The sequence below is a fragment of the Somniosus microcephalus genome, chromosome 25, assembly GCF_052327205.1.
Source record: "Somniosus microcephalus isolate GS21.2 chromosome 25, FLI_Smic_1.0, whole genome shotgun sequence".
In the NCBI taxonomy this organism is placed as follows: Eukaryota; Metazoa; Chordata; class Chondrichthyes; order Squaliformes; family Somniosidae; genus Somniosus; species Somniosus microcephalus.
This window is the reverse complement of record NC_141011.1, coordinates 58,727,789-58,753,182: the sequence shown is the minus strand read 5'-3', so window position 1 is coordinate 58,753,182 and position 25,394 is coordinate 58,727,789. Positions and strand designations below refer to the sequence as shown.

Here is a 25,394-nt window from a genome sequence, read left to right as displayed (position 1 = left end):
ATAATGGGAAAAAGTTGACATGAAATTCAGTGACATACGATTTTTAATAAGATACAGATTAGAAGAGACTGCTCATATGATCATACTAAGAGAGACTTATAGAATGGGTTATGAAATGATAAACAAAACTCAGGACATGGGACTACAAAGCAAATTCAACAAATAGTTGATGCTTTTTAGAGTAAGATACAAAACAATATAAAAATATACCATTACAGCACCCAATCTTACCCCACAGGAAAAATAATGGGTTCAAGTAAATTCAAGGAGCCTTTTTGAGCAGATAATGATCCATAAATTCATGACAATTAAAAAAAATTACAAAACAGTTGAGGTACTTACTCTTTATTCCAATTAGTACACAAGAATAATATGGAATCCAATCAGCAGCGACGTTAGTCATCTCTATTGTAAGGGCTGCCTACAGATCTTTTATAATTTGTAAAATTATAGGCAATTCAATCTCAATTTATCCATGACACTCAAAGCACTCATTCATTTCTGCAGTTTAAATATTTCCAATTACAATCCAATTCACAACCAAATAAAAATGCACTGCGTACAAATGCATACACCCTATAGTACAAAATTCAATACACACTAATTGAAGCTGCAGTCATTTCAAGATAAAGCTTTTATACAAATATTTGAAGAGAGGGCATTTTGTCAAATTCTCCTAAAATTTTAGGTACAACCTCAAATTAGCTTCAATTTTTACTTGGTAAAAGTTTAATTTGTTCCTGTATTTGAACAGAATTTCACAGCCAATATGTTGCATAAGAATAAGTAGTTCATTTTTTCAGGGTTTTTTTTCTTAGTTTTTTTTCCCCAACAGATTTGTAACAGTTCCAATGTGAGGAGTGATTGTTAAACAGTTTCCACTACTGCAAAGCTGCAACAGTCACCAATTGAAGACATTACTTGTGGAATATTAGCAGCAAGTCTTAACAGCGAGCCATAAATTGCAAATAATTGTTTGCCAAACCAGGAATTCCCTTTTTAAATAGAATCACTATGCTGTTCAAGATAGTTGTTCCTTAACACTAATTTAAAAAACGTTGTGCCAGTAAAGCTGGTATATTGCAATGGCAACTACCTCAAAGTAGCCAAAGAAGATGTGCAACATCCGAAGCGCATGAAGGTTCAAGGCAGGGGGCTCCATTCATAAGCACAAGAAATGACCCAATCTCTGGTGGCCATATGGCAAGTGGAAATATAAAAATACGCACTTCCCAATTCATGTTTAAGGAACAATACATTTTTACTTTTGTGAAATGGTTTAAAAATAGTTGGTCTGTGTATAAATATTTGATAGCAATGTTAATCTTTAGTAAATGGGGTACCTTATATAACTGGGAAACAATGCAATGGCGAGTTGACGTTCACAGACTACAGAAGTTTGACGAGATTGTTGAGCCACACCTCTTTAAATTTCAGTAGTTTCTGTAGCCACCTCCCTTGTACAGTAGAATACAATGCATGGCAAATATAGTTTCACAAGTCAATTAAAACCTTACCTAAGCATAAAATGTAGAAAGCTCATATTTAGCGCTCGGCTCGTTAAGAAAAAAGCATTTCACTGACTGGATTTCACTTGTTGTATTTGGTTATGTGACAAAGAAAAATTGAAATTGAATTAATGTAAGGGCACAGGTCTGCAAAAGCTATTTCCAGCTATAAAATTCTGTGAACAATTTCTGGCTTATACTCCTAAGAATCTACACAAGCATTTTCAGCATAAAATGGATACAGACCTAAGGACTGACTATGATGCATTTTATTTGTGCAGATATGTTAATTATACAAGTTGATATTCAGAGCCCATAATACAGAATGTTCATTCAGTGCAGCTATCCCCAAAATTACCTGTGCTAGCTCTTAAGAAACTGAGCAAAGCATTTTACATGCTGATCTAATACTACTTAGTTAAACAGCATTTTTATTCTAGATTTATGTTCAAATTCCTCACTGTTCAACATTAATTATTTTAGCCCAGCAATGCTGCTCTCTTCCCCAACCCCATGGAAACCTTAGGTGAAAATCAAACCAGATTCCCAGTTCATACGAAAACTTCTCAAATTAAATGTTATTTCTAATCACCATTTCTAATGCTAATTATAGGAGCTACTGTATTAAGCAATTAGTATTCCTTTTTATTTAAGGTACTGGGTTAACTGTTAGTGATTCGTTGATTTCCTAATGCTGTAAAGTGAGTTGTTACAGGGAGGTTTTGGAAAGGCTGATGTGTCAGAGAATGGGATGTTTACTTCAGTCTGTAATAACGGCTGAGACTAACAATGGCACACAAGATACCTTTACTCAGAAGTATGGACAGCACGAATAACCAGATTAAAAATAACTTTCCTAGTCCGGGAGGAAGCTAGCATGAATAAATCACCTGTGTGAAATAAACCAAATTAAGTAAACCATTAGGTAGTCACCACAACTACCATCGCTGAAGTGACAATAAAAGCCCAATACATTCTGTAATTCATATGTCAAATAATGAAGTGTAATTAAATTTGTTTCAGACCATGTACCTTGTTTCAATTAATTTGAGTAACCATTTCACTTCACAGCAGATTTACATCTATGTTCGTAACCCACAGTACTAAAAATGCAGTGCACCTAAATTGAAAGGGCCCATTTTTACAACTCCCACCTTTTTCTGTTTGGCAATTCAAATTTTGTTTTTATTTTTTGTTTATAAGGCTAACTAAGACAAACTTTATAAAGCATGTTGAATGTTTCAAGTGTAAACATTTTCCTGGCATTTTTATTCACTCCTTGAAGGAAAAAATACAAAATGTTACAGTCCAACTGCAAAGTTTTAAATGAGGTAAATTGAATGTAATTTGATTCTGTCAGTCTATTCGCAAAATTGGCTGCAGAATAACCCAATTGGATTCCAAGTCCAAAAGTCAAATTGCAGCTGGGCAGTGCATGTTGTCACAGGGTTGAGAAGGGCTCAAACTTGTTCAGCCTGTTGTACTTCAGTTAGTGATCTTCTCAATCTCATCAAGGTCATCTGTATCAAGCTTTTCGATCTTCTTGTCTGAAAGAAAAAGATTCCACTTAAAAGTAAATTCTTGTTAAGCATCCATCTGTCAATGCTGAAATGCAGACATTAAATCACAGGCCAAAGATTGAAGCTAGAACCTTTGCAGTATGAATGGGTCCAGCATGTGAATCATCTACCCACTGGTACATCAAGGAATTTTGAGTTATTAATTTTTAAACATACACCCACAAACCAACAATAACATTTAATAACTGAATACCATTTGGCATAGGGACAAACAAATTAGAGGTATAAGAAATAAGAGCAGGAGTAGGCCAGTTGGCCCTTCAAGCCTGCTCTGCCATTCAATAAAATGATGGCTGATCTTCTACCCCTGGCTGGGGAGTCTAGAACCACGGGTCACAGTCTCAGAATAAGGGGTCAGCCATTTAGGACTGAGATGAGGAGAAATTTCTTCACTCAGAGGGTGGTGAATCTTTGGAATTCTCTACACCAGAGGGCTGTGGAGGCTCAGTCGTTGAGTATATTCAAGACAGATCGATAGATTTTTGGATATTAAGGGAATCAAGGGATATGGGGATAGTGCAGGAAAGTGGAGATTAAGTAGATCAGCCATGATCTTATTGAATGGCGGAGCAGGCTCGAAGGGCCAAATGCCCTACTCTTGCTCCTATTTCTTATGTTCTTATGTACACCTACCTACCCAGGTGTGTTTCACATCTCAAAGTTGACTTGTCGATTATCCCCTAAAGGTGGTTTTATTTTTGCGGAATGCCACTGACAGTAGGCATGTGGCTCTGCCACCTCTGGATAGGTAATGGCATTGGAGACGCACATTTTTGAATTGCTATTGGTTTCCATTTACCTTTCAATGGCAAATTTCTTTTGAAGAGCAGTGGCAACGAACAGGAGGCAAAGGCGCCTGGAGATCACGGGTCTCTGTTTAGCTCTCCTGGGCTCACAAACAGCATTTTTAATCAAATAAAGTGCCTTTATTCTCCTTATTTATCTAAACCTTGCCTGGATGCTTTGGTGTGCATGGCATTTTACACCTTGTTGTAACAGCATCAAAGGATAAACTGGCTATATTTGCGATTAGCAGCAAACTAACTGAGCACAGACATCCACCAGTAGTTAGCTACCTTGCGAACTCTTTTCAAACAAGTAGAAGTCACACCTCTTACACAGAACAAGGATTAACAGCAGGAACAGAAGTGCAGCAGGAAACATGAATTCGGCAAAGAGCCACAGCAGAGGTTTCTGAGGCCTGCAGTCAGTTTGTGGGCCACATAATGTATAGCTGCTATACAGCATGTGCCAGAACAATTAATGCTCTAAAACTTAGATAATATGCAGACAGAATGCCACTACTGACTGGCAATTTTGCAGTGTTTCCTACTGAAGCTATACATCATACACTTCTGAATCCTCACTTTTCAAGCAAACACCTGCATTTCCAAACAGGCGATTTTTATATCTTCTAAAAGCTGTAAGTGATTGCTCTCTTGTCCTGCTTGGATCATTTTTGATTTGCACATTACCTATGCAGTTCTGATTTGCTGCTTTTTATGATTATGAACTCAGGAGGTATGATGTGATGTTGTTAAGTAAGTTGAATGATGAGCTGTTTTAATGTACAATATATTATTCTGCTTCTAAGGTGGAGCTGTATCTCTTCAAAGCCACTAAGTCTAATAGTTAATCAAGAGTTTAATTGTTCTTCTGGCTGCAAAGTAGAACCTAGGATGAAATGTACGGCTTTTTTTTTAGTAATGATCTACAGACATTACAACCTAGATTTCATGGTCACTGCTATTAACCCAATTGGAAAGCCTAGACCTTTGACTCTTGTGCTAATGAGGCATTTTCTGCTGATGGGGGAGTTTCTCCGTACATCCCCAATGATTGGCTTTCTTTTTCAAACAAAAAGATTGCTGGAAGAAATTTGAATGAGCCAACTGGCTGCAAGAAATTTTACTACTAAATGTGACGTAGAGAAGTGTGATGTGATGGGACAGGAAACGCCCACACATGTAGATAATAATTGGTGTGGATCATAGAGTCATAGAGTTTTACAGCACAGAAAGAGGCCCTTCGGCCCATCGTGTCTGCGCCACCCATCCATCCCTGTCCAGTCTAATCCCATTTTCCAGCATTTGGTCCATAGCCTTGTATGCAATGGCATTTCAAGTGCTCATCCAAATGCTTCTTGAATGCTGTGAGGGTTCCTGCCTCTACCACCCTTTCAGGCAGTGAGTTCCAGATTCCAACCACCCTCTGGGTGAAAAAGTTCCTCCTCAAATCCCCTCTAAATCTCCTGCCCCTTACCCTGAATCTATGCCCCCTTGTTATTGACCCCCCTACTAAGGGGAAAAGTTCCTCTTTATCTACCCTATCTATGCCCCTCATCATTTTGTACACCTGAATCAGGTCCCCCCTCAGCCTTCTTTGCTCCAAGGAAAACAACCCCAGCCTGTTTAGTCTTTCTTCATAGCGGAGGCGCTCCATCCCAGGTAACATCCTGGTGAATCTTCTCTGCACCCTCTCCAAAGCAATCACATCCTTCCTATAGTGAGGCGACCAGAACTGCACACAGTACTCCAGCTGCTGGCCTCACCAGCGTTTTGTACAGCTCCATCATAACCTCCCTGCTCTTATATTCTATGCCTCGGCTAATGAAGGCAAGTATCCCATATGCCTTTTTAACCACCTTATCTACCTGTTCCGCTGCCTTCAGAGATCTATGTACATGTACACCAAGGTCCCTCTGACCCTCTGTACTTCCTAGGGTCTTACCACTCATTGTGTATTCCCTTGCCTTATTTGTCCGTCCAAAATGCATCACCTCGCACTTTTCAGGGTTAAATTCCATTTGCCACTTTTTCGCCCATCTGACCAACCCGTTTATATCGTCCTGTAGCCTGCGGCTTTCCTCCTCGCAATTTACCACCCCACCAATTTTCGTGTCATCTGCGAACTTACTGATCATACCTTTTACATTCTCATCCAAATCATTTATGTAGATCACAAACAACAAGGGACCCAGCACCGATCCCTGAGGTACCCCACTGGACACAGGCTTCCAGTCACAAAAGCATCCTTCGACCATCACCCTCTGCCTCCTGCCACTCAGCCAGTTTAGGATCCAACGCGCCAAGGCACCCTGGATCCCATGGGCTCTTACCTTCTTGACCAGTCTCCTATGCGGGACTTTGTCAAAAGCTTTACTGAAGTCCATGTAAACCACATCCACAGCATTTCCCTCATCCACCCCCCTAGTCACCCCCTCGAAAAATTCAATCAGATTTGTCAGACATGATTTACCCTTTAAGCAGCTAAAATGTATATACAAACAAGCCGGTCTCTTTGGAGAACAAAACGTTTTACAAAAGGTATTGGTAGATCAGAAAACCTGCCAGTTTGGAGTGGGGAGGAACAGCATTTTTATATTATAATTTAATACATATCTGAAAAGTTCTCAGTCTAATACTGCAGTATACATTCTAGGATACTACCATGGAATTTGAATTGAATAGTTAGAACAATCCAAAGTTAGTCTACATAGTTAAGTTGGAATTTGTTCGGTTTAATAAGATAATTCACCACTAATTGCAGCTTAAGCTTTGTAAAATGTGACTCATCTTCCTCACTGCTACAATCACGATGTCAAAAGACTCTTAGTAACTGAACTTAAAAAGACTAAATGACATACTAAAATGATCCTGGATTCGGTTGAGGATGTTCATGCTGTATTTGCTGTCCACCATGTTAATAGCCAAGCCACGTTTGCCAAAACGACCTGTTCGTCCAATCCTGTGAAGATATGTCTCGCAGTCTGGATTACCATCCTTATCCACTGGAAGGTCAAAGTTTATGACAACGGAGACCTGCTCAACATCAATACCTGGTTTGAAATTAAGAAAATCACAACGTTTTACCAAACAGCCAATTTCTTATCTGGAGCTTACAAAAGAATTTTATAAAATGTAAGCAGGGTTTCCGCCAATGGTGATGGCGGCGAGGGGGGGAAACCAAAACCTTAGGAATACTTTGCTAAGTATATACTCGCATAAAGGCTGTTTCATATACAGGTAGACTACCCTTTATCCGAACTTCCGAAAACCGAAACCCTCTAAAAACCAAAGGTTTTTTCGTTCAGCGTAAGTCGTGCGCACGACCTCCCGCGGACCCCCGCCGGCCCCGACCCCCGCGACTTATGCTGAGCGGCAGCGTAAGTCGTGCGCACGACCCCCCGCCGGCCCCGACCGACCCCGACCGACCCCGACCGTAAGCCGGCGGGGATCGGGGTCGGCGCCGGCGGGGTCGGGGCCGGCGGGGGGTCGTGCGCACGACTTACACTGCGCGTCAGCGTAAGTCGTGCGCACGACCTCCCGCCGAACCCCCCGCCGACCCACCTTCCGAAATCCGAAATTCTCCGAAAACCGAAACACGGCTGGTCCCGAGGTTTTCGAATAAAGGATAGTCTACCTGTATATATCAAGTTGTGAAAGTCTGTAAACAACATTTATATCCTCCCTCCATTCTCTTCCCTTTTTGAAGGTGGCAACTCAGGCTGGGGCACTGTTCTATGTGCCCACCAGTATTGTGGCTACTCTTCATGCTCGAGTCTTGACAACAGGCTATTCAACTGAGAGTGTGTGTGTGTGTGTGTGTGTGTGTGTGTGTGTGTGTGTGTGTGTGTATATAGGTGAACGAATATGGGGAACATCACATCTAAGCCCATCTTCACCAGCTTCTATACAACAAATTGCATTTTATTGGTTCATGGGATGTGGGTGTTGCTGGCAAGGCCAGCATTTCCTGCCCATCCCTAATTGTCCTCGACAAGGTGGTGGTGTTCTGCCTTCTTGAACTGCTGCAGTCAGTGTGGTGAAGATGCTCCCACAATGCTGTTAGGTAGGGAGTTCCAGGATTTTGACCCAGCGACGATGAAGGATTGGTGATATATTTCCAAGTCAGGATGGTATGTGACTTGGAGGGGAACTTGGAGGTGGTGGTGTTCCCACACGCCTGCTGCCCTTGTCCTTCTAGGTGTAAGAGGTCGCGGGTTTGGGAGGTGCTGTCGAAGAAACCTTGGCGAGTTGCTGCAGTGCATCTTGTAGATGGTGCACACTGCAGCCACGGTACGCCGGTGGTGGCGGGAGTGAATGTTTAAGGTGGTGGATGGGGTGCCAATCAAGCGGGCTTTGTCCTGGTGTCGAGCTTCTTCAGTGTTGTTGGAGCTGCACTCATTCAGGCAAGTGGAGAGTATTCCATCACACTCCTTACTTGTGCCTTGTAGATGGTGGAAAGGGAGTCAGGTGAGATACTCGCCGCAGAATACCTAACCTCTGACCTGCTCTTGTTGCCACAGTATTTATGTGGCTGGTCCAGTTAAGTTTGTGGTCAATGATGACCCCCAGAATGTTGACGGTGGTGGATTCGGCAATGGTAATGCCGTTGAATGTCAAGGGGCTGTGGTTAGACTCTCGCTTGTTAGAGACAGTCATTGCCTAGCACTTGTGTGGTGAGCATGTTACCTGCCACTTATCAGCCCAAGCCTGAACGTCGTTCAGGTCTTGTTGCATGCAGGCATGGACTACTTCATTATCTGAGGATTTGTGAATGGCAGTCATCAGCAAACATCCCCATTTCTGACCTTATGTTGGAGGGAAGGTCATTGATGAAGCAGCTGAAGATGGTTGGGCCTAGGACACTGCCCTGAGGAACTCCTGCAGCGATATCCTGGGGCTGTGATGATTGACCTCCAACCACCATAACCATCTTCCTTTGTGCTAGGTATGACTCCAGCCAGTGGAGTTTTCCCCCGGATTCCCATTGACTTCAGTTTTACTAGGGCTCCTTGATGCCACACTTGGTCAAATGCTGCCTTGATGTCAAGGGCAGTCACTCTCACCTCATCTCTGGAATTCAGCTCCTTTGTCCATGTTTGGACCAAGGCTGTAATGAGGTCGGGAGCTGAGTGGTCTTGGCGGAACCCAAACTGGGCATCAGTGAGCAGGTTGGTTATTGGTAAGTGCCGCTTGATAGTACTGTCGATGACACCTTCCATCACTTTGCTGATGATTGAGAGTAGACTGATGGGGCGGTAATTGGCCGGATTGGATTTGTCCTCCTTTTTGTGGACAGGACATACTTGGGCAGTTTTCCACATTGTCGGATAGATGTCAGTGTTGTAGCTGTACTGGAACAGCTTGGCTTGAGGTGCGGCTAGCTCTGGAGCACAAGTCTTCAGCATGACAGCCGGGATGTTGTCGGGGCCCATAGCCTTTGCTGATATGATATCATGTAGATTGAATCGAATTGGCTGAGGACTGGCTTCTGTGATGGCGGGGACCTCAGGTGGAGGCAGATATGGATCATCCACTCGGCACTTCTGGCTGAAGATGGTTGCAAACACTTCAGCCTTGTCTTTTGCACTCACGTGCTGGGCTCCACCATCATTTGGGGATGGGGATATTCATGGAGCCGCCTCCTCCCGTTAGTTGTTTAATGGCCCACCATTCACGACTGGATGTGGCAGGACTGCAGAGCTTTGATCTGATCCGTTGATTGTGGGATCGCTTAGCCCTGTCTATAGCATGCTGCTTCCGCTTTTTAGCAAGGACGTAGTCCTGTGTTGCAACTTCCCCAGGTTGGCACCTCATTTTTAGGTACACCTGGTGCTGCTCCTAGCATGCTCTTCTACACTCCTTATTGAACCAAGGTTGGTCCCCTGGCTTGATGGTAATTGTAGAGTGAGGGATATGCCGGACCATGAGGTTACAGATTGTGGTGGAATACAATTCTGCTGTTGCTGATGGCCCACAGCGCCTCATGGATGCCCAGTTTTGAGCTGCTAGATCTGTTCTGAATCTATCCCATTTAGCCTGGTGGTAGTGCCATACAACATGATGGAGGGTGTCCTCAGTGTGAAGACGGGACTTCGTCTCCACAAGGACTGTGCAGTGGTCACTGCTACCAATGCGGTTATGGACTGATGCATCTGCGGCAGGTAGATTGGTGAGGATGAGGTCAAGTAGGTTTTTCCCTCATGTTGGTTCTCTGACCACCTGTTGCAGGCCCAGACTGGCAGCTATGTCCTTCAGGATATTGCCAGCTCGGTCAGTAGTGGTGCTATTGAGCCACTCTTGGTGATGGACATTGAAGTCCAGAGTACTTGCTACTCTCAGTGCTTCTTCCAAATGGTGTTCAACATGGAGGAGTACTGATTTATCAGCTGAGGGAGGATGGTAGGTGGTAATCAGCAGGTGGTTTCCTTGCCCATGCTTGACCTGAAGTCAATGTTGAGGTCTCTCAGGGCCACTCCTTCCTGACTGTATACCACTGTGCCACCACAGTGGGTCTGTCCTGCCGGTGGGATGGTAATGGAGGAGTTTGGGACATTGGCTGAAAGGTATGATTCTGTGAGTATGACTATGTCAGGCTGTTGCTTGACTAGTCTGAGAGACTCTCAATTTTGGCACAAGTCCCCAGATGTTGGTGAGGAGGACATTGCAGGGTCAACTGGGCTGGGTGTCCCGTTGTCGTGTCCGTAGCCGGTGCCGAGGTCGATACCGTCCAATTTTATTCTTATTATTGTGTTTCGTAGCGGTTTGTTACAACTGAGTCTGGAGTCACATATAGACCAGACCAGGTAAGATTTCCTTCCCTAAAGGACATTAGTGAACCAGATAGGTTTTTACAACAATCCGATAGTTTCATGATACTAGCTTTTTGTTCCAGATTTATTTAATTAAACTGAACTTAAATTCCCCAGCTGCCGTGGTGGGACTTGAACTCACTGGATCATTTGTCCAGGCCTCCGGATTACCAGTCCAATAACATTACCACTATGCTACCGTTCCCTTCAGTTTGTGTATATTTGTGTAGCACCTTTAATGTAGAAACCATTCCAAGCTGCTTTACAAAGATTAAGGAAATGGACACTGGGCCATGGAGAGATTAGGAAGGAGTGACTAAAGGCATGGTCAAAAAATGGGCTTAGGGCAGGAGTTTCATAGAGCAGGGCTGCGGGCTTAGCCACCAATGAGTCAGAGGATACGATGCAGGAGGGGATATAGAACTGAAATAGGTTGTGGTGAGGCTATGGAAGGAGTGAAAATGAGGTTGAAGATTCTAAATTTAGTACACTGAGGTATGGTGAACCAGTGCATGTTAGTGAGGATGGGGGGTACGCAGTGCAGAGTTGGTTATGCACAGCTGAGTTTTGGGCAATTTGAAATTTATGTACCTTGGAACTTAGGTGATCAACAAAGTGGACATTTGAAAAGTGGAGCCAAGGTGACAAAGGCGTGGATAAGAATTTTAGCAGCAGAGGGTCTGAGGCAGGTAAAGATGTGATGATGGAAATAAGTGCTCTTGGTAATGCATAGTATGTGGTGTTTGAAGCTCAGCTCAGGGTTTAAGAGGATGCCAAGGATTTACATGATCTAATTGAAACATAGAAGATAGGAGCAGGAGTAGGCCATTCGGCACCTCGAGCCTGCTCCGCCATTCAACGCGATCATGGCTGATCATCCAAATTCAGTATCCGGTTCCTGCTTTCTCTCCATATCTCTTGACCCCTTTAGCCTTAAGAAATATATCCAACTCCTTCTTGAATATATTTAATGAATTGGCCTCTACTGCCTTCTTTGGTAGAGAATACCACAGGTTCACCACTCTCTGGGTGAAGAAATTCCTCCTCATCTCTGTCCTAAATGGCTTACCCCTTATCCTTAGACTGTGACCCCTGGTTCTGGACTCCCTGACCATCGGGAACATCCTTCCAGCATCTAGTCTGTCTAGTCCTGTTAGAATTTTACAAGTTTCAATGAGATCCCCTCTCATTCTTCTAAACTCCAGCGAGTACAAGCCCAATCGACCCAATCTCTCCTCATACGTCATTCCTGCCATCCCAGGTATCAGCCTGGTGAATCTTCGCTGCACTCCTTCCATGGCAAGAAGATCCTTCCTCAGATAAGGTGACCAAACTGCACACAAGATGTGGTCTCACCAAGGCCCTGTACAACTGCAGCAAGACATCCTTGTTCCTGTACTCAAACCCTCTCGCTACAAAGGCCAACATAACATTTGCCTTCTTACCCGCCTGCTGCACCTGCATGCTTACCTTCAGCGACTGGTGCACAAGGACGCCCAGGTCTCGTTGCACTTCCCCTTCTCCCAATCTATTGCCATTTAGATAATAATCTGCCTTCCTGTTTTTGCCACCAAAGTGCATAACCTCGCATTTATCCACGTTATATTGCATCTGCCATGCTTCTGCCCAATCACCCAACCTGTCCAAATCATTCTGGAGTTTTTCGGCATCCTCCTCACAGCACACACGCCCACCCAGCTTTGTGTTGTCTGCAAACTTGGAGATATTACATCTAGTTCCCTCGTCCAGATCATTAATATATATTGCGAATAGCTGGGGTCCAAGAACCGATCCCTGCGGTACCCCACTAGTCACTGCCTGCCACTCGGAAAAGAGCCGTTTATTCCAACTCTTTGCATTCTGTCTGCCAACCAGTTCTCTATCCAAGTCAATACCTTGCCCCCAATCCCATGTGCCTTAATTTTACACGCTAATCTCTTATGCGGGACCTTATCGAAAGCTTATTGAAAATCCAAATACACCACATCCACTGGTTCTCCCTGATCTATTTTACCAGTTACATCCTCAAAAAATTCCAGTAGATTAGTCAAGCACGATTTACCTTTTGTAAATCCATGTTGATTTTGTCCGATCCGGTCACTTTTTTCCAAGTGCTCTGCTATTACATCCTTTATAATGGACTCTAGCATTTTCCCCACTACCGATGTCAGGCTTGCCGGTCTGTAATTCCCCGTTTTCTCTCTACCACCCTTTTTGAACAGTGGGATAACATTAGCTACCCTCCAATCCATGGGTACTGTTCCAGAGTCTATCGAATGTTGGAAGATGACCAGCAATGCATCTACTATTTCTAGGGCAACTTCCTTAAGTACCCTAGGATGTAGATTATCAGGCCCATGGGATTTATCGGCCTTCAATCCCATCAATTTCCCTAACACCATTTCCCTACAAATACTGATTTCTTTCAATTCCTCCCTTTCATCAGACCCTATGTTCCCCGACATCTCTGGGAGGTTATTTGTGTCCTTCTTTGTGAAGACAGAACCAAAATATGTATTTAGTTGGTCTGCCATTTCTTTGTTCCCCATTATAAATTCCCCTGATTCTGACTGCAAGGGACCTACATTTGACTTCACCAATCTTTTTCTCTTCACACATCTATAAAAGCTTTTACAGTCAGTTTTTATGTTCCCTGCAAGCTTACTCTCATATTCTATTTTCCCCCTCTTAATTAATCCCTTTGTCCTCCTTTGTTGGATCCTAAACTGCTCCCAATCCTCAGGTTTACTGCTTTTTCTGGCCAATTTATATGTCCTCTCCTTGGATCTTATGCTATCCCTAATTTCCCTTGTTAGCCACGGTTGAGTCACCTTTTTTGTTTATTTTTATGCCAAACTGGGATGAACAAATTCTGTAGCTCATCCATGCGATCTCTGAATGTTTGCCATTGCCCATCCACCGTCAACCCTTTGAGTGACATTCCCCAATCAATCCTACCCAACTCGCGCCTCATACCATCGTAGTCTCCTTTATTTAAATTCAGGACCCTAGTCTCTGAGTCAACTATTTCACTCTCCATCTCAATGAAGAATTCTATCATATTATGATTGCTCCGACCCAAGGGGTCTCGCACAACAAGATTGCTAATTAATCCTTTCTCATTACAAAATACCCAGTGTAAGATGGCCTGATTTCTAGTTGGTTCCTCGACATATTGGTCCAGGAAACCATCCCGTATACACTCCAGGAATTCCTCCTCCACAGTATTGTTACTAATTTGGTTAGCCCAATCTATATGTAGATTAAAGTCACCCATGATAACTGCTGTGCCCTTATTGCAGTCTTCTCTAATTTCCCGTTTAATGCCATCCCCGACCTCCGCATTACTGTTTGGAGGTCTATATACCACTCCCACTAATGTTTTCTGCCCCTTGGTATTTCTCAATTCTACCCATACAGATGCCACATCATCAGAGCTAATATCTTTCCTTTCAATTGTGTTAATCCCCTCTTTAACCAGCAATGCAACCCCACCTCCTTTTCGCCCATCTTTCCTGAATATTGAATACCCCTGGATGTTGAGTTCCCAGCCTTGGCCACCCTGGAGCCATGTTTCCGTAATCCCAATCATATCATATTCGTTTACCTCTATTTGCGCAGCTAATTCATCCACCTTATTACGAATGCTCCTCGCATTAAGACACAAAGCCTTCAGGCTTGTTTTTTTAACACTCTTAAATCTTTTAGAATTATTATTTAATGTGGCCATGTTTGATTTAAACCCTTGATTTCTCTGCCTGTCACTTTTGTTTTTCTCCTTCCTATCTTTTGCTTTTATTCTTGTTTCCCTTTCTTCTGTCCCCCTGCTCAGGTTCCCAACCCCCTGCCATTTTAGTTTAAAGCCTCCCCCAGAGCACTAGCAAACACTCCCCCTAGGACATCGGTCCCGGCCCTGCCCAGGTGCAAACCGTCCGGTTTGAACTGGTCCCACCTCCCACAGAACCGGTTCCAATGTCCCAGGAATTTGAATCCCTCCCCCTTGCACCATTCCTCTAGCCACGTATTCATCTGAAATATCCTTCTAGTTCTACTCTGACTAGCATGTGGCACTGGTAGCAATCCTGAGATTACTACCTTTGAGGTCCTTTTTAAAAAATTTACCTCGCAACTCCCTATATTCAGCTTTTAGGACCTCATCCCGGTTTTTACCTATATCGTTGTTACCTATATGCACCACGACAACTGGCTGTTCACCCTCCCCTTCCAAAATGTTCTGCAGCCGCTCTGAGACATCCTTGACCCTTGCACCAGGGAGGCAACACACCATCCTGGAGTCTCGTTTGCGGCCACAGAAACACCTATCTATTCCCCTTACAATAGAATCCCCTATTACTATAGCTCTCCCCCCTCTTTTTCCTCCTGTCCTGTGCAGCAGAGCCACCCCTGGTGCCAGGAAGTTGTCTGCTGCTGCCTTCCCCTGGTAAGCCATCCCCCCATCAGTATCCAAAGACCAGTCCTAGTGTGAGCAAGCACTGAGTGCGAGTCATCAAAGAGTGCTCTGAGTTTGGGTAAGTGTGAGAGTTCTTTAATTGTTATTTCTCTTTAAATCATTCTTGATAAGATTACTTAAGCAGTTTAAGTAAAGGGGAAAAGTTAAATATTTGGGATTCTGTTGGTTTAAGAAGAGTAAAACAAGGTTACACTGCATTAGGAGTAAATTGGCACAGCATGCAGTAGAAACCAGTTTTCTAACCAATCAGCAGGGGTGACTCATTTGGCTGTAAACAAACAAACAGTATAAAAAGACCAGTCCTAGTGCGAGCAAGCACTGAGTGCGAGTCATCAAAGAGTGCTCTGAGTTTGGGTAAGTGTGAGTTGGGGTGTTAGGTGCTCTTTTCAAACTTTAACTCTGTGGGTTGTAGTTAATAAGGCCTTTCTGATGCAGAGTGACTGTTGGTAAACCATTTAACTGGTGTAACTAGAGTGATTGATTTAATTTAAATCCAATTAATTAAAGGGGATACTAGCATCTAAAATCGGGCAGAGGGTGTCCATAACCAACAATAAAAAATTTAATTAATTACATAGAATGGAGCAGGTGATGTGTTACTGTTGCGAGATGTGGGAGCCGGTGAACCCCATTGAGACTCAGGGTGATTACGTCTGTGACAAGTGTCTGCTGCTACAGGAACTCCAGCTCCATGTTGATGAGCTGGAGTCTGAGCTTCAGACACTGCGACACATCAGGGAGGGGGAGAAGTACCTGGACTCTGTGTATCAGGAGGTGGTCGCACCTATGAAGTTAATTAATTCAGATGTAGCCCATGGTCAGGGACAGGACGGTGTGACTACGAGTGAGGCAGGTACGGGGATCCAGGAAGTAGATCTGGAGGAGCCGCAGCCCTTGCTCTTGTCCAACAGGTTCGAGGTTCTTACTCCCTGTGGGGGCAGGAGCAGGGACTGCAGGGAGGATGAGCAACCTGGCCACAGCACCGTGGAACGGGGGGCCATTCAAGAGGGGGGAGTAAATAGAAATGTTGTAGTGGTAGGGGATAGTATTATTAGGGGGATAGATAGAGTTCTCTGCAGCCGAGAGCGAGAGTCCCGAAGGCTGTGTTGCCTACCCGGTGCCAGGGTTAAGGACATCTCTTCTGGGCTGCAAAGAAACTTGCAGTGGGAGGGGGTGCATCCAGTTGTCGTGGTCCATGTTGGTACAAACGAAGTAGATAGGACAAGGAAGCCAGTTCTGTTAAAGGAGTATGAGCAGCTAGGGATCAAATTAAAAAACAGAACCTCAAGGGTAATAATCTCTGGATTATTACCTGAGCCACGAGCGAATTTGGCTAGGACAAATAAAATTAGAGATTTAAATGCGCGGCTCAAAGACTGGTGTGGGAGAAATGGGTTTTGCTTCCTGGGACACTGGCACCAGTACTGGGGCAGGAGGGAGCTGTTCCGTTGGGACGGGCTTCACTTGGCCAGTGCTGGGACTAGAGTCCTGGCGGATCATATAACTAGGGCTGTAGAGAGGGCTTTAAACTAACTAGTGGCGGGGGAGGTTCCTAAAGAGCAAATAATAATGACAACAGAGAAGGTCATAGACTTAGGTAGCAGTGGGGAAATTAAAAACCAGAGCGTTTCAGGAAGGGGCAGAAGGTATGGAGTAAAAGGTGATATACCTATCAATTCCTCCAATAAAAGGCGAAGAGTTACGAAGGTGACTAAAGGTTTTTATTGACTAAATAACAGAGCCCACTCTCGTGGGTGATCCGATCCAAGCAGGAGGAATACCAGTCAGTCGCTCACCTTTATACCTGGCCTGGTGGGTGGAGCCAAGGCGGAGTCGGCAGTGGTCATCCCAGGTATAGCAGTGTGGCAAGAGGCGACCTCGTACCGTGATACAATAGTGGTCAGTGATACAGTTATAACGAACAGTGGTGAACAGTGCTAACTACTAACAGTGATACGATAGTGAACGTGGTTTACCACATTCACCCCTTGTTTAGAATTAAGTCCGGCAGGGTGAAGTGTACTACCAATTCTGGTAGGTCAGTCTGTCCGGAGGCTTCGTAAGCCTCTCCGATCGCCGCAGCGGTGGTGTTGCCTTATCCGGTGCTGGTGCCTTATCCGGTGTTGATGCTGGTGTTTGCGTGGTCGGCGAGGGCTCGTGGGGTTCCGGCATGCCGTCTACCTGGGCTGGGGTTGGGGGGGGTGGTGGCGGTGTTTCCGGATCGGCTGAGGGTGCGAGGTCTCGTAGGGAGACAGTGTCCTCCCGCCCGTCTGGGTACGCCACGTAGGCGTACTGGGGGTTGGCGTGCAGGAGGTTCACCCTCTCGACCAGGGGGTCCGTTTTATGGGCCCTCACGTGTTTCCGCAGCCAGACCGGCCCTGGGGCGGTCAGCCAGGTTGGTAGAGTGGTTCCCGTAGTCGACTTCCTGGGGAAAACGAACATTCGTTCATGGGGGGTGGTGTTAGTGGCCGTGCAAAGTAATGACCGGATGGAGTGCAGCGCTGTCGGGAGGACTTCTTGCCAGCGGGAGGTTGGGAGGCCCTTAGACTTTAAGGCTAAGAGGACGGCCTTCCATACCGTCGCGTTCTCTCTTTCCACCTGACCGTTACCTCTGGGGTTGTAGCTGGTGGTCCTGCTTGCTGCAATACCTCTCTCTAGGAGGAATTGCCGGAGTTCCTCGCTCATGAAGGAGGAGCCCCGGTCGCTGTGTATATAGTTCGGGAACCCGAACAAGGCGAAGAGGGCATTCAGGCACTTAATGACCGTGCTACTGGTCATGTCGGGGCAGGGGAAGGCAAAGGGGAAACGGGAGTACTCATCAACGATGTTGAGGAAGTACACATTACGGTCAGAGGACGGGAGGGGCCCCTTAAAGTCGATGCTCAGGCGCTCGAAGGGGCGGGTGGCCTTGATCAGGCTTGCTCGGTCCGGCCTATAGAAGTGCGGTTTGCACTCCGCACAGGTCTGGCAGTTCCTGGTCATGGTCCTGACCTCCTCGATGGAGTAGGTCAGGTTGCGGGCCTTAATGAAATGGTAGAGTCTGGTGACTCCGGGGTGGCAGAGCTGGTCGTGGAGGGTCTGAAGCCTATCGATATGCGCGCTGGCGCATGTCATTCGTGAAAGGGCATCAGGGGATTCGTTCAGCTTGCCTGGCCGGTACAAGATCTCATAATCGTAGGTGGAGAGCTCGATTCTCCATCTCAAAATCTTGTCATTCTTGATTTTGCCCTTCAGCTTGTTATTAAACATGAAAGCCACCGAACGCTGGTCGGTGAGGAGGGTAAATCGTTTGCCTGCCAGGTAGTGCCTCCAGCGCCGTACTGCCTCCACGATCGCCTGGGCCTCTTTCTCGACCGACGAATGTCGGATCTCGGGGCCCTGTAGGGTCCTTGAGAAGAAGGCCACTGGCCTCCCCTCCTGGTTTAGGGTGGCGGCTAAGGCGAAGTCGGATGCGTCGCTCTCCACCTGGAAGGGGATGGACTCGTCCACTGCGTGCATCGTGGCCTTGGCTATGTCTCCCTTAATGAGGGAGAAGGCCGTGCACGCCTCCTCCGTGAGGGGGAAGGAAGTGGCTTTCAGGAGGGGTCTGGCTTTGTCCGCGTAATTGGGTACCCATTGGGCATAGTAGGCGAAAAGCCCCAGGGTTCTCCTAAGTGCTTTAGGGCAGTGGGGGAGGGGTAGCTCCATGAGGGGGCGCATTCTTTCTGGGTCGGGGCCGATGATTCCGTTCTCCACTACGCAGCCGAGGATGGCAAGGCGCGTGGTGTTAAACACGCATTTCTCCTTATTGTAGGTGAGGTTCAGCCGTTGGGCCGTACGGAGGAATTTCTCCAGATTCGCGTCATGTTCCTGCCGGTCGCGGCCGCAGATAGTGACGTTATCTAGGTAGGGGAATGTAGCCTGCAGTTCGTTCTGGTCAACCATCTGGTCCATCTCCCTTTGGAAGACCGAGACCCCATTAGTGACACCGAAGGGGACCCTAAGGAAGTGGTATAGGCGCCCATTCGCCTCGAAGGCGGTATACTGGCGGTCCTCAGGGTGGATAGGGAGTTGGTGGTAGGCCGACTTCAGGTCGATGGTCGAGAATACTTTATACTGTGCAATCTGATTGACCATGTCAGATATGCGGGGGAGGGGGTATGCGTCCAGCTGGGTATATCTGTTTATGGTCTGGCTGTAGTCGATGACCAGGCGGTTTTTATCGCCGGTCTTTACGACTACGACCTGGGCACGCCAGGGGCTGCTGCTCCCCTCGATAATGCCCTCTTTCAGGAGGCGCCGCACCTCAGAGCTAATGAAGGCTCTGTCCCCGGCGCTATACCGCCTGCTCTTGGTAGCGACGGGTTTGCAGTCAGGGGTAAGGTTAGCAAACAGAGAGGGTGGCGGGACCTTGAGGGTGGAGAGGCTGCAGGTGTTACGCGGTGGGCGGTTTAACGTTTGCTGGTTGTTGACTGTGAGTGGGGGGAGGGGTCCACCGTATGCTAGGGTTACGCTTTGGAGGTGGGATTGGAAGTCCAGCCCTAGTAGGACGGCAGCGCAGAGATGGGGGAGGACGAGGAGTTTAAAGTTTTTATACTCCGTGCCCTTAACCGACAGGGTCACGACACAGTAGCCGCTGATGTCCGTGGCATGGGACCTCGATGCCATCGAGATTCGGCTGCGCGTTGGTAGGACAGAGAGGGAGTAGTGGCTCACCGTGTCTGGGTGGATGAAGCTCTCCGTGCTTCCGCTGTCGAACAGGCAGGTCGTGGCGTGGCCGTTCACTTTGATGTCCATCATTGACTTGGACAGATGGTGCGGGCGGGCTTGGTCCAGGGTGACGGAAGCTAGTGTGTAGCTGAGCGAGTCGTTGTCATCTGCGGGCGAGGCGGTCGGGCGTGGTGAGTAAAATGGCGTCTCCCACGAGGTAGGGCAAAATGACGGAGAAGATGGCTGCCCCCGTAGCTCACATGAGGCACTATTGGGGTCGGTTGCCTTAATCAAAGATGGCCGCCCCCATGACTCATGTGTGGGGATGCTGGCCTCAGTTGCCCTAAACAAAGATGGCCGCCCCCATGACTCATGTGTGGGGATGCTGGCCTCAGTTGCCCTAAACGAAGATGGCCGCCCCCATAGTTCGCATGCGGCACTGCTGGCCTCTGAGGATCCGCTCCTGCAGGCCTTGGAGAAGTGGCCTTTCTTCAGGCAGGTTCTGCATATGGAGTTCTTGGCTGGGCAGCGCGACCTCGGGTGCTTCTCCTGGCCACAAAAAAAACAGCCGGCGGCCCGATCGCGGATGCCCGATGTCGGGGCCGGTGCCGGGGGTGGCGGGGCCGGTCGGGTCCGGGATGCCGACGCAGAGGTAGGTCCCGGGGGCGGTGCTGGGAAGGGTGCTGTGGTAGGGGTCGGGCCCGAGTCCCAGGGTCGCGAGCAGTACCTGGTGAATGCTTCCTGATCTTGGTGGGCCACTTCCAGGGAGATAGCGAGGGCTTCAGCTTTTTCCATGCTGAGGTCTTTAGCTTCCAGCAGTCTTTGCCGTGAGTACTCGGACCGTAGGCCTTTCAGGAATGCGTCGCGGATATTATCTTCAGTATTTTCGGCTGCCGACACCGATTTAAAGTCACAGTTCCTGGCGAGTGCATATAGCGCCTGTGAGAATTCGGCTACTGATTCTCCTGGCTGTTGCGGCCGTGATCTTAGGAGGTGCCTAGCGTACATGTAGTTTACCGGGGTCCGGTACTTCTGTTTCAGCAGGTTGATGGCGGTCTCGTAGGTAGTCATGTCCTCGATGAGAGTGTATACTCTCGGGCTCAGTTGCGCCTGCAGGACACTTAGTTTGGATGCCTGAGGGACGCTGGATTCTCTCAGGTATGATTCGAAGCAGACCAGCCAGTGTTTAAAGTCTGCGGCTGAGTTTGCTGCTCGTGGGTTCAGGTCCAGGTACGGCGGTCTGAGGGCTCGCAGCCAAGCTGGCTGGTGTGGCTGTGCTCCTGGGAGCTGCGCTGGTGGCTCCTCCGCCGGTTGTGACTCGTTGTCGGACATCATTAAATTTAGTCAATAAAATTGATATACCTATCAATTCCTCCAATAAAAGGCGAAGAGTTACGAAGGTGACTAAAGGTTTTTATTGACTAAATAACAGAGCCCACTCTCGTGGGTGATCCGATCCAAGCAGGAGGAATACCAGTCAGTCGCTCACCTTTATACCTGGCCTGGTGGGTGGAGCCAAGGCGGAGTCGGCAGTGGTCATCCCAGGTATAGCAGTGTGGCAAGAGGCGACCTCGTACCGTGATACAATAGTGGTCAGTGATACAGTTATAACGAACAGTGGTGAACAGTGCTAACTACTAACAGTGATACGATAGTGAACGTGGTTTACCACAAAAGGTAAAGTAATAAAAAGGGCAAAAGCAGGAACTAAGTGTCACAAAACATATTTGAAAGTTCTCTATCTGAATGCACATAGCATTCGTAACAAAATAGACGAGTTAATGGCACAAATAACTACATATGGGTATGATCTTGTGACCATTACAGAAACATGGCTGCAGGGTGACAATGCCTGGGAATTAAACATACCAGGTTATTTAACGATCAGGAAGGACAAGCAGGAAGGAAGGGGAGGTGGGGTGGCTATGTTAATAAAGGAAGGAATCACTGTAATACAGAGAAATGATATTGGGTCAAAAGATCAGGATAATGAAACAGTTTGGGTGGAGGTAAGGAATAATAAGGGGAAAAAAACACTAGTGGGCGTAGTTTATAGGCCTCCGAACAGTTGCAACTCTGTTGGACGGAGTATCAATCAGGAAATAGTTGAGGCTTGTAATAAGGGAACATCTATAATTATGGGGGATTTTAACTATCATATTAATTGGACAAATCAAATTGGGCAGGGCTGCCTTGAGGATGAGTTCATTGAGTGTATTAGGGATGGGTTTCTTGAGCAGTATGTAACTGAACCGACCAGGGGGCAAGCAACCATAGATCTGGTCCTGTGTAACGAGACAGGATTAATTAAAAATGTCCCAGTAAAGGATGCCCTTGGAATGAGTGACCATAACATGGTTGAATTCCATATTCAATTAGAGGGTGAGAAGGTTGGATCTCAAACAAGCGTGCTGAGCTTGAATAAAGGAGATTATGAAGGTATGAGAGCGGAATTGAGTAGAGTGGATTGGGAAAATAAATTAAAGGGTAAGACGATACATGATCAGTGGTGTACATTTAAGGAGTTATTTTACAACTTCCAAAAAATATATATTCCACTGAGAAGAAAAGGGTGTAAAAGAAAAGACAGCCATCCGTGGCTAAGTAAAGAAATTAAGGATAGTATTCGACTAAAAACAAGGGCATATAAGGTAGCCAAATCTAGTGGGAGGATAGAGGATTGGGAAAACTTTAAAAGACAGCAAAAAATAACAAAAAGATTGATTAAGCAAGGGAAGATAGATTATGAAAGTAAATTAGCAAAAAATATAAAAACAGATAGTAAGAGTTTTTATAGTTATATAAAAAGAAAAAGGGTGGCTAAAGTAAATGTTGGTCCCTTAGAGGATGAGACCGGGAAATTAATGGTGGGAAATATGGAGATGGCAAAAACACTGAATGAATATTTTGTATCAGTCTTTACAGTCGAGGACACGAAGAATATCCCAACACTGGACAAACAGGAGGCTATGGGGGGGGGGGGGGGAGGAGCTAAACACGATCAAAATCACTAAGGAAGTGGTACTCGGTAAAATAATGGGACTCAAGGCGGATAAATCACCTGGACCTGATGGCTTACATCCTAGGGTCTGGAGGGAAGTGGCGGTGGGGATTGTGGATGCATTGGTAATAATTTTCCAAAACTCCCTGGACTCAGCAAAGGTCCCGGCAGACTGGAAAACTGCTAAGGTAACACCCTTATTTAAAAAGGGCAGTAGACAGAAGGCTGGAAACTATAGACCGGTTAGCCTAACATCTGTGGTAGGTAAAATTTTGGAGTCCATTATTAAGGAGACAGTAACAGGACATTTGGATAATCATAATTTAATAGGACAAAGTCAGCATGGTTTTATGAAGGGGAAGTCATGTTTGACAAATTTGCTGGAGTTCTTTGAGGAAGTAACATATAGGGTGGATAAAGGGGAACCAGTGGACGTAGTGTATTTAGACTTCCAAAAGGCATTTGACAAGGTGCCACACAAAAGATTGCTAAAGATAAAAAATCACAGGATTGGGGGTAATATTCTGGCATGGATAGAGGATTGGCTGTCTAACAGAAGGCAGAGAGTTGGGATAAATGGTTCATTCTCAGACTAGCAATCAGTAACTAGTGGTGTTCCGCAGGGGTCAGTGCTGGGTCCCCAACACTTTACTATCTATATTAACGATTTGGAGGAGGGGACCGAGTGTAACATATCAAAGTTTGCAGATGATACTAAGATGGGAGGGAAAGTAGTGAGTGAGGAGGACATAAAAAACCTGCAAGGGGACATAGACAGGCTAACTAGGTGGGCAGAGATTTGGCAGATGGAATACAATACTAGAAAGTGTGAGGTTATGCACTTTGGCAGGAAAAAACGTAGAGCAAGTTATTATCTTAATGGCAAGGAACTGGAAAGTACTGAAGTACAAAGGGATCTGGGGGTCCTGGTGCACGAAACTCAAAAGGTTAGTATGCAGGTGCAGCAAGTGATTAAGAAGGCCAATGGAATGTTGGCTTTCATTGCTAGGGGGATAGAATATAAAAATAGGGAAGTATTGCTTCAGTTGTACAAGGTATTGGTGAGACCGCACCTGGAATACTGCATACAGTTTTGGTGTCCATACTTAAGAAAAGACATACTTGCTCTCGAGTCAGTACAAAGAAGGTTCACTCGGTTAATCCCGGGGATGAGGGGATGGACATATGAGCAGAGGTTGAGTAGATTGGGACTCTACTCATTGGAGTTCTCTTCAGAATGAGAGGCGATCTTATTGAAACATATAAGATTGTGAAGGGGTTGGATCGGGTGGATGCGGGGAGGATGTTCCTGATGATGGGTGAAACTAGAACTAGAGGGCATAGTCTTAGAATAAGGGGCTGCTCTTTCAAAACTGAGATGAGGAGGAACTACTTCACTCAGAGGGTGGTAGGTCCATGGAATATGCTGCTCCAAAAAGCTGTAGAAGCTACATCATTACATAAATTTAAAACAGAAATAGACAGTTTCCTAGAAGTAAAGGGAATTAAGGGTTACGGGGAGCGGGCAGGAATTTGGACGAGTCTAGGTTCGGATCGGACATGGCCCTGTGGGTAGCGGAGCGGGCCCAGGGGCCGTGTAGCCTGATCCTGCTCCTATTTCGTGTGTCTAATTCTGTTAGATTCAGGAGATGGTTCTGTGATAGTAGATTGGCAGTTAGGATCAGATCAGCCATGATCTTATTGAATGGCGGAGCAGGCTCGAGGGGCCGATTGGCCTACTCCTGCTCCTATTTCTTATGTTCTTATGTTCAAAGCGGTATATCTGTTTGAGAGGGGGATGGCCACAGAGGACCCCTGCCATACCTGCCTGCGCATACTACTGCCTGTTGGTCACCCATTCCCTTTCTGCCTGTCCAACCTTTGCCTGCGGTGTGACCAACTGATTAAACGTGCTATTCACTATGTCCTCAGCCTCGCGAATGGTCCAGTATGTATCCAATCGCTGCTCCAGCGCCGCAATGCGGTCTCTGCCAATAGCTGCAGCTGGACACATTTCCTGTACACATGGTTGTCAGGGACACAGGAAGTGTCCCCGAGTTCCCACATAGTGCAGGAGGAGCATACCACGGGGCTGAGCTGTCCTGCCATGACTTACCCTTTAATGAATTGAAATTAAACAAATCAATCCCGCCAATTACACTACAGATAAATGATATATTTAAGGGCCCTGGTTTACCAACAGTCCCCGCTACACCACAGAGACCTTAGAAGCTATAAACCACAGAGTTAAAATTTAAAAAAGAGAGAAATACTCACCAACCAATCACTTACCTGCTTTCTGGTGACGTCACACTTCGATTACTTTTTACTTCTCTCCCTCTCTGAGATTGGAGATTAGTACGCTCTGAGGCCTACCTGAGTCTCTGGGGCCTTTTATAGCCTCGCTGCTCGCGTTTCCCGCCGCCGCCACTCTGAGGCCTACCTGAGTCTCTGGGGCCTTTTATAGCCTCGCTGCTCATGTTCCCCGCACGAATGGAAGCCAGCCCGTCATTGAGGCTAACTTCCAGGTGGGGAACCCGCCCTTTAC

General features: G+C 46.2%; 1 protein-coding gene across 2 annotated transcripts in view; it reads right to left on the bottom strand.

Moving 5' to 3' along the window:
* Nucleotides 1–329: 329 nt before the first annotated feature.
* The window catches only part of LOC147100929 (ATP-dependent RNA helicase DDX19B-like), a 122,357-nt gene continuing 97,292 nt past the window's right edge, over nt 330–25,394 (bottom strand). The window contains exons 11-12 of one of the 2 annotated variants that reach the window (XM_085967543.1): nt 6,735–6,926; nt 330–3,055 (exon numbers count right to left, since the gene is read on the bottom strand). In XM_085967543.1, the coding sequence (XP_085823669.1) occupies nt 2,994–3,055; nt 6,735–6,926 (254 nt within the window). In that variant the 3' untranslated portion in view covers nt 330–2,993. The remainder of the gene's footprint in view (nt 3,056–6,734; nt 6,927–25,394) is intronic. The other variant, XM_085967545.1, reaches the window with a different exon arrangement.